Here is a 12,494-nt window from a genome sequence, read left to right on the forward strand (position 1 = left end):
TCTGAAGAACGGTGGGAAGTTTAACTGCTCAGGACACACAGTGAACTCGTGAACTAGAGTTAGGTTTATAACAAAATATAAAAACCATCCGTTGATCATCCAGGTAAGAACACACCGTGTTAAGAATCGAGCGTGTGTTTTTATGATCCATGTAAACTCATGGCCTCAACTGTATCATTAAGTTGTCCATCTTTTCGCTTAAAAAAAAAAAACACAGATTGTGAACCAACCACCAGACGGCTACTCCAATGAAATGAGTCTTTATTTGAGGAAGGCACATAAGTTATAAACAGATCGAGGATGTCTAGTAGATTTAAAATCATCTTAAATTAAATCAAGCTTTCAATTCACATCACCAGACAAATACAGAATGCAACACTTCAGTTAGTCAAACCTTATATAAACTTATATATAAGGTCAATCAGTACTATTTATACAAGAGGGGGTTGCGGGGGGGTATACACTTTACAGCAGTTTCAAATCACTTAAAAAAAAATATTAAGTAAGAACACAATAGGGTAGGTCTGGGCAATATGACGATACACGATCAATATTGTCATCAATTACAGGAAAAATACAATTCTCTCAGATAGCGTGCTAATATTTTTAGAACGCTGATCAGCTCCATGGTTAATATATCATTTATTGAGTTAAATTTCGTTCTAGAATCAAGTTGGTTTTTTAAACTGCATTACTATTTTGCTGCCGCTTAAGCATCGTGATACATGTTATGCATCAGGACGACATAATAATAAGGATCAGTATCATGATGTGTTCGTTTTCTTTGCCATATCGCCCGACCCTTTCATACGGTCATCGTTACACGTCGTTCACAGGCGTTTCTTCGTTAAGCTCTCGTCACGGTTAGTCATGCAGCTCTTCAGGAAAGTCCGGCACCTGTTCGAATAATCTTCGGGACAGTCTCGGAACAGACTCACGTGAGCCGGCGTGATGAAGTCGAAGCTCTCGACGCGCATCCCTTTCTCCTGCAGTGATTGTACCATCTTCTGCACGTCTCTATACCTGATCACTAGGTCTGCTCTGGAGTAGAGGTACATCTGAGGCCAAGGCGCCGGACGCTCCATCATGGCGTCGTAGTGGTTCTTGTGGAAGTGTTTGGTCACGGGGTACAAGACGACTCTGAGCAGGAACACGGTCACGGTGAACAGAGCCAAGAGAAGACAGCGCAGCACGACGTTGACCTTGGTGCCAAGCGTGGTTTTGAGAGCTCGGACGGCGCCGATGACGTTCTGGTTTCCCGGCGCGCTGTCCATCACCGAGCCCGCCACGTACAGTGAGCCGAACTGCTTGTGGCTTTGCACGAGCTCCACCATGTAGCGGTAGAGCATGAAGCCGCCGTTGCTGAACACATGGAAGAAGATTGGGTTGTTCTCTACCTCGTAGTCGTACAGGATTTCCAGCAGTCTGTGCGCTGTGCTGCGGAGCTCCTTGTAGCCGAACGATTCGGAGATGAACACCGTCTTCAAGGGGGCTGTGTAGCGGACAGTTACACATCCCTGAAATTATGGCAAATAAAACATAAGGCACAGATTATAACGCGCACATGTAAAAGTATAACAGAATGAATTTGGGGGTAGTCGAAGCTCAGAGCTTACTTGTTCGTTATAAATCGAGCTGTACTTTGAGAGATGCTTGTCTCGACAGCCGGCCCAGCCTAAAAGGATAACAACCGGTTGCTTCGATCCGTGCCAGTATTTCTCTAAAAGAAAAGAACAACAAAACAAAACGGAAGGTGTGCAAAGCGCAACAAGCTAAATTCTTATGCCTACACCTTTTAAAACTTCAAACCAGCTATGACACTGTAACGCAAGACCTTTGTTAACAGTACTGTATTAAATAAAGGAATAGCTTTAATAGCCAAAATTTTAAATGTGCACCACTGTCTGAAACGTAATCGATCAGAGAGGACAGGTTTTGTTTCCAAAATTCTTTCATTCATTCATACATCTACAAATCCTGGTCAGGATCGTAGTGGATCCAGGGCCCAAATTAGCATAGCCCATCCACCTGCAGCCATGATTGTGGGAGTCGCGAGGAAACCGGAGAACCTGGAGGAAACCCATAAAGAGGCGGAAAGAACATGAGAATCTCCACACAGACAGGACACACAAGCTCAGGATCACGAACAAAGCAGGACGCTGGAGCGATGAGGTTAAGCGATGGGACGGTAAGTATAGATGTGAATATGCGTGCCAAAGACACATCGGGATCCGATCACTCAAACCATATTAGGAGGTGGTCTGGGACGCATATGGCCACATCCCGTTTGTAGCGTTAACGCAAACGAGTCTCGACACTTCCCAGACAGCAAAAGTGGACCAACTTCAGATGATTCAGAATGCAGTACAATAACCGGCGCGTTACAGTGTATCACAATAACCGGCGCGTTACAGTGTATCACAATAACCTGACGCGTTACGGTGTAACACAATAACCGGCGCGTTACGGTGTAGCACAATAACCGGCGCGTTACGGTGTATCACAATAACCGGCGCGTTACGGTGTAACACAATAACCGGCGCGTTACGGTGTAGCAGAATAACCGGCGCGTTACGGTGTAGCACAATAACCGGCGCGTTACGGTGTAGCACAATAACCGGCGCGTTACGGTGTAGCACAATAACCGGCGCGTTACGGTGTAGCACAATAACCGGCGCGTTACGGTGTATCACAATAACCGCCGCGTTACGGTGTAGCACAATAACCGGCGCGTTACGGTGTATCACAATAACCGGCGCGTTACGGTGTAGCACAATAACGGCGCGTTACGGTGTATCACAATAACCGGCGCGTTACGGTGTATCACAATAACCGGCGCATCACAATAACCGGCGCGTTACGGTGTAGCACAGTAACCGGCGCGTTACGGTGTAGCACAGTAACCGGCGCGTTACGGTGTATCACAATAACCGGCGCGTTACGGTGTAGCACAATAACCGGCGCGTTACGGTGTATCACAATAACCGGCGCGTTACGGTGTATCACAATAACCGGTGCGTTACGGTGTAACACAATAACCGGCGCGTTACAGTGTAACACAATAACCGGCGCGTTACGGTGTAACACAATAACCGGCGCGTTACGGTGTAGCACAATAACCGGCGCATCACGATAACCGGCGCGTTACGGTGTAGCACAATAACCGGCGCGTTACGGTGTAGCACAATAACCGGCGCGTTACGGTGTAGCACAATAACCGGCGCGTTACGGTGTATCACAATAACCTGACGCGTTACGGTGTAGCACAATAACCGGCGCGTTACGGTGTAGCACAATAACCGGCGCGTTACGGTGTAGCACAATAACCGGCGCGTTACGGTGTAGCACAATAACCGGCACGTTACGGTGTATCACAATAACCGGCGCGTTACGGTGTATCACAATAACCTGACGCGTTACGGTGTATCACAATAACCGGCGCGTTACGGTGTATCACAATAACCTGACGCGTTACGGTGTATCACAATAACCGGCGCGTTACGGTGTAGCACAATAACCGGCGCGTTACGGTGTAGCACAATAACCGGCGCGTTACGGTGTAGCACAATAACCGGCGCATCACAATAACCGGCGCGTTACGGTGTAGCACAATAACCGGCGCGTTACGGTGTAGCACAATAACCGGCGCATCACAATAACCGGCGCGTTACGGTGTAGCACAATAACCGGCGCGTTACGGTGTAGCACAATAACCGGCGCGTTACGGTGTAGCACAATAACCGGCGCGTTACGGTGTATCACAATAACCGGCGCGTTACGGTGTATCACAATAACCTGACGCGTTACGGTGTATCACAATAACCGGCGCGTTACGGTGTATCACAATAACCTGACGCGTTACGGTGTAGCACAATAACCGGCGCGTTACGGTGTAGCACAATAACCGGCGCGTTACGGTGTATCACAATAACCTGACGCGTTACGGTGTAGCACAATAACCGGCGCGTTACGGTGTAACACAATAACCGGCGCGTTACGGTGTAGCACAATAACCGGCGCATCACAATAACCGGCGCGTTACGGTGTAGCACAATAACCGGCGCGTTACGGTGTAGCACAATAACCGGCGCGTTACGGTGTATCACAATAACCGGCGCGTTACGGTGTATCACAATAACCTGACGCGTTACGGTGTATCACAATAACCGGCGCGTTACGGTGTAGCACAATAACCGGCGCGTTACGGTGTAGCACAATAACCGGCGCGTTACGGTGTAGCACAATAACCGGCGCGTTACGGTGTAACACAATAACCGGCGCGTTACGGTGTAACACAATAACCGGCGCGTTACGGTGTAGCACAATAACCGGCGCATCACAATAACCGGCGCGTTACGGTGTAGCACAATAACCGGCGCGTTACGGTGTAGCACAATAACCGGCGCGTTACGGTGTAGCACAATAACCGGCGCGTTACGGTGTAGCACAATAACCTGACGCGTTACGGTGTAACACAATAACCGGCGCGTTACGGTGTAGCACAATAACCGGCGCGTTACGGTGTATCACAATAACCGGCGCGTTACGGTGTATCACAATAACCTGACGTGTTACGGTGTAGCACAATAACCGGCGCGTTACGGTGTATCACAATAACCTGACGCGTTACGGTGTATCACAATAACCGGCGCGTTACGGTGTAGCACAATAACCGGCGCGTTACGGTGTAGCACAATAACCGGCGCGTTACGGTGTAACACAATAACCGGCGCATTACGGTGTAGCACAATAACCGGCGCATCACAATAACCGGCGCGTTACGGTGTAGCACAATAACCGGCGCGTTACGGTGTAGCACAATAACCGGCGCGTTACGGTGTAGCACAATAACCGCCGCGTTACGGTGTAGCACAATAACCGGCGCGTTACGGTGTAGCACAATAACCGGCGCATCACAATAACCGGCGCGTTACGGTGTAGCACAATAACCGGCGCGTTACGGTGTAGCACAATAACCGGCGCGTTACGGTGTAGCACAATAACCTGACGCGTTACGGTGTAACACAATAACCGGCGCGTTACGGTGTAGCACAATAACCGGCGCGTTACGGTGTATCACAATAACCGGCGCGTTACGGTGTATCACAATAACCTGACGCGTTACGGTGTAGCACAATAACCGGCGCGTTACGGTGTATCACAATAACCTGACGCGTTACGGTGTAGCACAATAACCGGCGCGTTACGGTGTAGCACAATAACCGGCGCGTTACGGTGTAGCACAATAACCGGCGCGTTACGGTGTAACACAATAACCGGCGCGTTACGGTGTAGCACAATAACCGGCGCATCACAATAACCGGCGCGTTACGGTGTAGCACAATAACCGGCGCGTTACGGTGTAGCACAATAACCGCCGCGTTACGGTGTAGCACAATAACCGGCGCGTTACGGTGTAGCACAATAACCGGCGCGTTACGGTGTATCACAATAACCGGCGCGTTACGGTGTAGCACAATAACCGGCGCGTTACGGTGTAGCACAATAACCGGCGCGTTACGGTGTAGCACAATAACCGGCGCGTTACGGTGTAGCACAATAACCTGACGCGTTACGGTGTATCACAATAACCGGCGCGTTACGGTGTAGCACAATAACCTGACGCGTTACGGTGTAGCACAATAACCGGCGCGTTACGGTGTATCACAATAACCGGCGCGTTACGGTGTAGCACAATAACCGGCGCGTTACGGTGTAGCACAATAACCGGCGCGTTACGGTGTAGCACAATAACCGGCGTTACTACACAGAACCACTGGAAAAGAGGCGGAACTTGCTACTCTTCGCCTGCGAGCTGACACTATTACATCTAGTCCGACTTACCCGAGACCTCTGGCTCCGGAAAAACTATGTTGTAGTCCATGCCATCATCTCCCATATTGAGACGTTTTATTATCCCTCTCGTCTGAATGCCATCAAAGTGAAAACGAGCCTCAGCTTCACTCCGACCTCACTGTACAGGGAATCAAAGAACCCATGCACTTCCGGTTGACGTCTCAGGCTCAATCCCGATTCCCTTCCTGTTGTACAAATAGTACACTATATAACTGTTATATTGTTCACTACTTAGTGCACGTGTATAGGCAACAAAGCGCCATTTGGGATACAACCTCAGTTTCAATGAAACGTTGCTATCGAAACGTAAAATGTAACCGTCGGTGGTCATTTGGGCCTGTGCACGTCCTATAAAGAATAACTAAATTCCTACAAATATAGCCTCCATTTTCAAAGTGAAGCCTTTGCGGCACTTGAATCTATGTTAATAATGTAAATAGGAAAACTTCCATAAAGTTGGTTGGATGTTCGATATTCGTGGATATGAGGAAATTAAGGGACCGTCTCTAAAGTTACATACGACATTGTTATACACGATTCTAACTTCAATAGCATTTGAAGGGAATGACTTACAGTCATATAACCAACTGTAAAGTGTTCATCTAGGTGTCAGGGATAAGAAACACCTTTCAGATTTTTGTTATTTATTAAAATAAGCTATTAAATCATATATAAATTAGACATGAATTTCACTGCAGAATGGACCCATTCTAATATTATAAACAAAATAAACTTTGGTAGCTGCTTTGCAAGTAACGTATTATTGGTGAAGGGGATGAATCTGTATAAGCAGTTAGAAACATTGCTCCTGGACCTGTATGAAAACTCAAGCCGTATAAAGCGTTGAATTGCTTGAATGGGTGGTTTAATGTAAATCAAATAGGCCCTTTTTTTTTTTTTAATCACATAGCGAGCCAGATAAGGTCGTTCTTTTGATGAACCACCTTCACAGAAATGCATTCAAGCTAACAGTGAATATTAGCTAACACCAATAGTGACAAATCTCATGGGAGCTCGTTTCAAAGAAAAAACAATACGGCAGCGGTTCCCCTGACCGTTCTCGGGACATGGTCGGGACAATCCCTTGTAATGCTAGCTCTAATTGAACTCCACTGGTGAGTCTAGATTCTGGGGGTATACTTGTGTACATGGGCACATCATGTTCCAGTGCTGTTGTATTTAACAGCTAGAGGTTCAGTCTTGATGAATCATGACTAATGCACCTTTATGTACTGTCATGTGACAACGAACAAGCTTACACAGCTTATTCTCACTAACAAGCAGTCAAAACACGCGTTGTGTTGATGTCTCCGTAACTAGCTTGAAAGAGAGCAGCAAACAACATGGCTCATTGTGTTGTTTAATATGTTGTTGTAATGTATCGATTAAGAATGCCGGGTATGAGAAACTGGGAGATGTTTGTCAGTCGGTTCTTCAAATACTGATTCGATTAGGATTGGGGGAAAACGACAAAGATAACCGTCTGCAAAACTGCTGCGGAGACGGCCATGGGGCTGAGGAGAGAGTGTCCTGTCCTGACTACTCTAAATTGCTTTTTTTTTTGCTGATATTTTATATTTGGTTTTGGGAAGACATACGCTGTTAGCATTGCATAGATGCCAATGAATGAAATGACAAGTTATTGTTACTATTGCTTTCTTATTTTCAAGTAAGTCCTCGATCAGCGAGTGTCTTTCTACAGTCGACCTGACGATGATCTGGCGTCTGATGATGATGATGATGATGATGATGATGTGGAGTGTCTTTAAGCAGGAATTTCTTAACTGCACTGCGGTTATGCTTAAGTAGGCTTAGTCTGAGGGTGTCTGTGAAAAAAAGAAGCGTGACTGATCTCAACTCGAGTGTTTTATTCAGGTTTTTAAATATATATAACGAAAACACCGGCGTACACAGGACAGATATATGAATTGAAGCTTCTGAAAAGAATGTAATTCTATACATTCAGTGAAATTATATATGATTAAATTTGTACATGGGTAAAAGAGGAAGAACTGGAGTACTTTTTACCCATCTTTAATAATACACCATAGAGTTTATACAGTGAAGCACGTTTTAAAAAGAACATCCATCAAAGCCCTGCAGTGGCAGTCCTCGGTCAGTTACCTGATAGGAGAAAAGATTTAGTGTTAGAAAGCACTCCTCCGTCTGGTTCCAGAATAATGGAGGGCAGAGGAATGCTGCTAACTCTGTCAACCTTCACCATTTTCTGCCCAATTCCTGCGCTCGTGCCAGCCTGCTCCGGAGGGATGGCAGTGTCTGAAGAGATCTCTGTAGACACGCGTCTGGCGAAAGGCAGCGAGTTGGTACTGGAGCCATCAGCCTCACTGTCTGTCCAGCAGGATTCGGTGTCAGAAGCAGAGGACAGCCTTGTCTTCCCCCAGCGGCAGTTAGCACGCGTGGCATTGCCAATCCGGACACCCAGGGCATGCTGGCTGGTTAGGGCTGCCTGATGAGAAGAGGTGCCACTGGTGAAGATGGAGGATGAGCGCTTATTCATTCCAACACACAGGATAAAGCGAAGAAGAGGAACATGGCGCACAATGGCTAGTCTGTATTTAGGGTGTGTAATAGCATAGATTATGGGGTTGTGGATGGCAGAAGCCTTGGCAATCACTGCAGGGATGGAGTTCATATAAGGAGTGATGACATGAGCATAGCCAGCTGTGGCTGTGAGAGCCACCACGGAGTAAGGTGACCAGGAAATCACAAATAGTAAGATGACCAAGAGGGCCACTTTAGCCATTTTCCATTCAGTCTTGATGCATTCGAGCGCCTTAGGTGTTTCACTGGAGTCAAGATGTCTTACCTCTCTCCGGGTTTTTCGGATAGCTCGGAAGATGACCAAGTAACAGGCAGCAATGATGCTCAGAGGGATGAAGAAGACGAACATGAAGAGAAGAATGGTGTAGGTGCGCACCGATGGCGTGAATGACATGTAGTCCCAAGAGCAGGAGGTCTGGAGACCCTCGGGAACATACGCACTCCAGCCGAAGAAAGGAGGTAGACTCCAGCCCAGAGCATAGAGCCATACCAGGGCTAGCACTGTACCAACTCTGCCTTGATTGACCTGTCCCAGCAAAGCAAGAGGCCGGGTTATGGCAAGGCAGCGGTCGACAGCTATAGCTGTTAGAGTCATCATGGAGCAGATCCCAAAGAGGGCACCACAGAAGGCATACAGTTCACACGCAAGCTCGCTGAACACCCAACGCCGGTGAAGGCTGGCCACAAAGAACACTGGCGGCTGAGTGAGTGACATGAAGAAGTCAGACACGGCCAGGTTGACCACCAACATGTTCCCTGGTGTACGTAGTGGGCGGCTGCGGCAGAACACATAGATGACCAGCGCATTCCCTATTACGCCTGTGATCCCCACGATGAGGATGACCGACCCGATAACGTAGTGAGCGTGATCCGGGACGTCCACAGTAGGAAACAGGTGTGCAAATTCGTTGTGGTGGACGGGGGTCGGCCCACGGGATGGTATGTGCTGCATCTTATAGTTCTCAGCACTCAGGGACTCCTTAACCACGGCCGTGCAGTTAGAACCGCCTGGGTGGCAGAGATCACTCTCGCTCTCACTCTCAGTTGACTGGAGGTTCATGATCTTCAGCAAGAATGGTCCAAAATATAATGTATATTTAAAACAAAAGGTTATGTTTAAAGAAGACTTGGCGGAAAGTGTAAAAAAATTTAAAAATGTATCCCGTCGTACTCTCAACGTGAGCAAAAATGTCTCCAGCGCTAGCTTTTTATATGTATATTGATCATTGCACACAGGATGGCATTGATTTGTGTTCTCTGGTCTGGTTTTACATCCACGGATTGACGTCCTCACCTATGGTGGAGATTCAAAATAGTAGCAGACTCAAAATTAAGCCTGTCCAAAAAGCACACATTAATTTATATCAACATGTGGTTTTCCCAAAAATTATATGCGTCATCATCATGGGTATGGAGGGGATAGGGAAAGGGACCCTTATAGTAAGAGAAAAAAGTGGACCATGACAAACTATGGATTTTAGGAGTCATTAATTGACTAACTGTCACTACTGCTTGGGTTCAGCCTAATATTTAAGCCCTAAAGACGCTTTCTGACCCAAAATGAAGCTAAATAGATCGTTTGAGTGGCGGTGGTGAGCTGAATCAATTAGGCAGAGTTCAAAATGTAGAGCTGTGCATTTGTTCCCATAATTAACATCCTTTATTCTAAGAAGTGCTGACCTGAACAGCAAAAGTTCCCCACCAGAAAGTCCCTGAAAATTGCCATTATAACAGGGACTTCCATCCATCCATCCATTTTCTATACCGCTTATCCTACAGGGGAACCTGTCCCGGGGGGGGGGGGCATGGGGCACAAGGTGAGGTACACACTGGACAGGGTGCCAATCCATCGCAGGGCACAATCACATACACACTCACACACACACCCGTTCATACACTACGGACACTTTGGACACGCCAATCAGCCTACCATGCATGTCTTTGGACTGGGGGAGGAAACCGGAGTACCCGGAGGAACCCGGAGGAGAACCTGCAAACTCCGCACACACAGGGCAGCGACAGGAATCGAACCCTCAACGCTGGAGGTGTGAGGCGGATGTGCTGACCACTAAGCCACCTATAACAGGGTCTTTACAAATGTAAATTGAAATAAATCTGATGATACTGAACAGTTTTAGCTTTGCGCTAGTGATGTTAAGCGTTTATTGATTTATAATAACACTCTAGTGCATAGGAATCCCATTGTGACTTATTTCATTTCAGCCATTACACGTCATCTAACTCTAAAACTATAAACACAATCCTACGAAACACCATCGTACTAAAGTTCTGACATTTTCCACACGAAGAAGAAGTCATTTGATTTAGTCATAATTATGACAAATGTATTAGGAGGCTTTTAAAAGCATTGGTGACGAGAGCAGGGATGAAAATTCATGAAAGGAGTCAGATATAAACTAACCAGGAGGTGGCAGCCAGTGCACTTCGAGCACAGTCTGTCATTCCACAACACCTGGAGAGAAGCCAAGCCGATAATATTACTTTGTAGTATATTATTAATATGGTCCGGATTATGTAGCCCACTTTTATTGGACGTCAACGTTCTTCATGACACATCCTCTCCCACCTTGTCTGTGTCCATGTCACCACCTGGAAGATGAACATTTGGTGAACGGGCAAGAAAGTGATCTCATGATCTAATGAACTTTTGCATGTGCAACAGGACACTGTATCTGAGAACATACAGTGTGAGCCCATAGACTCTCACACACATTCTCTATTCAATTTTAAATCTGCCAGTTTTACTCCAAAATAGTCAGTGATCTTACTCACACTTTGATTTCTCACTGTCCTTCAATAAAGATGCATCATAAAGTAAAGTTTCAGTGTTGGCCAAGCAGAATCCATTGGACCTCCATACGTCTGGAAAGCAAGATCATCATCAGATATAATAAGCAAGGAATAAAACGATCGGCTGTACTTTTATAAGAAGATAATCAATGATGGGGTGGAACATGGAATTGTAGTATGAACTCAGTTATACCACAGCGCCGATTGGTCAGAAGACGTTGATTCGTTTTCTATAGCGGGAGTTCTTCTATGCTATCGTATCTATAGTAACAGCTCATTTACAGGAACTTGTATGGCAGACTCACTAAACCTCGTAATAAACAATTAAAGAATATGTTGTTTAACAAACAAACGATGTAGAATTGTTAAGACGGTGATGTTTTCTGTACGCATTTATGAGAAGGCGTCTCCAGTGCCAGCACTTTGTGACAGTCAGAGGTGATACGCAACATGACAAGCTGCATTGTTATGCCTTATTAAAAAGAGAAGTACGAGAGGCTGGTGAGGAAATGACTGCAATAACCTAAGCGATAACAGGAACTAAACTGTTTCACAACATTAGATGCATGGATAAAAATGTTGCTTTTTCATTGTTTGTTAAACAAAAACCGTAATCACTAGCTCATTTTTAAGAGAGCCATCCCATCATTGATTATTATCCCAGAGGTGTGAAGTTCTTCACAAGCAGTCGTCTGAAGACAAACCTGCCCCTGTGACGGGACTGAAAGGCTGAACCGCGTCATCGGTGACTCTCATACCCTGCTCAGGTAGAGGTTCCTCAACCAATGGGAGCAATGCGTCAGACTGGGAATACTGAGAAAGACAAAAAGTCAGTACAAATAAATGCCGCTAAGCGTTTTAAAAAAAAAACAAAACTCTTGGATCAAAACCGTTTTCATACCTTATTAAACATGCAGATTATACTGCTCAGTAATTTTTCCACCTCGTCCAACTGGCTTTGTGTCATTGCTGATTCCATGAGTCTTTTAGCGTCTGTGGAGTTTTAAACATTTCAGAGTTGAATTGAATAATCCCTGTGAAATTCCTGCCGTCCGCCTAAAAGCATCGTACCGTTAAATTTAAGTGTGAAATTTACAGCTACACCAGGATTCCACCTTCTGGAAATGATTATTTTGACGTTCTAATGCTCTTTTCTCGACTAGATCGTTCCACTTTTGTCCGACACGTCGCCCAGCTTCTTAATGCCTTACCTCAGGGATGGAAAGTAGTGGAGTATAAACACTTCATTAATCCACACTCCTAGA

General features: G+C 46.2%; 2 protein-coding genes across 2 annotated transcripts; both read right to left on the reverse strand.

Moving 5' to 3' along the window:
* Positions 1-244: 244 nt before the first annotated feature.
* On the reverse strand, positions 245-6,020 carry tmem53 (transmembrane protein 53). Its single transcript, XM_053628040.1, has 3 exons — positions 5,845-6,020; positions 1,617-1,720; positions 245-1,517 (listed from the first exon to the last, which is right to left on the reverse strand). Exons 1-3 carry the CDS (start codon positions 5,897-5,899, stop codon positions 831-833), a joined length of 846 nt encoding a protein of 281 aa, XP_053484015.1. The 5' UTR covers positions 5,900-6,020; the 3' UTR covers positions 245-830.
* A 1,772-nt stretch (positions 6,021-7,792) lies between these two features.
* opn4.1 (opsin 4.1) lies at positions 7,793-10,678 on the reverse strand. The gene has a single exon (XM_053628054.1). The coding sequence runs from the start codon at positions 9,476-9,478 to the stop codon at positions 7,973-7,975; it is 1,506 nt and encodes a 501-aa protein (XP_053484029.1). The 5' UTR covers positions 9,479-10,678; the 3' UTR covers positions 7,793-7,972.
* Positions 10,679-12,494: the final 1,816 nt, after the last annotated feature.

The sequence above is a fragment of the Ictalurus furcatus genome, chromosome 7 (assembly GCF_023375685.1).
Source record: "Ictalurus furcatus strain D&B chromosome 7, Billie_1.0, whole genome shotgun sequence".
In the NCBI taxonomy this organism is placed as follows: domain Eukaryota; kingdom Metazoa; phylum Chordata; class Actinopteri; order Siluriformes; family Ictaluridae; genus Ictalurus; species Ictalurus furcatus.

What these genes read in the sequence shown, in the direction of transcription:
- tmem53 (XM_053628040.1), bottom strand. Translation starts at nt 5,899, where the DNA reads ATGGGAGATGATGGCATGGACTACAACATAGTTTTTCCGGAGCCAGAG. An exon ending in TCCGGAGCCAGAGGTCTCGG is followed by an intron (nt 1,721 to 5,844) that starts GTAAGTCGGACT and finishes CTTTTCTTTTAG; the next exon opens with AGAAATACTGGCACGGATCG. An exon ending in GCTCGATTTATAACGAACAA is followed by an intron (nt 1,518 to 1,616) that starts GTAAGCTCTGAG and finishes CCATAATTTCAG; the next exon opens with GGATGTGTAACTGTCCGCTA.
- opn4.1 (XM_053628054.1), bottom strand. Translation starts at nt 9,478, where the DNA reads ATGAACCTCCAGTCAACTGAGAGTGAGAGCGAGAGTGATCTCTGCCAC.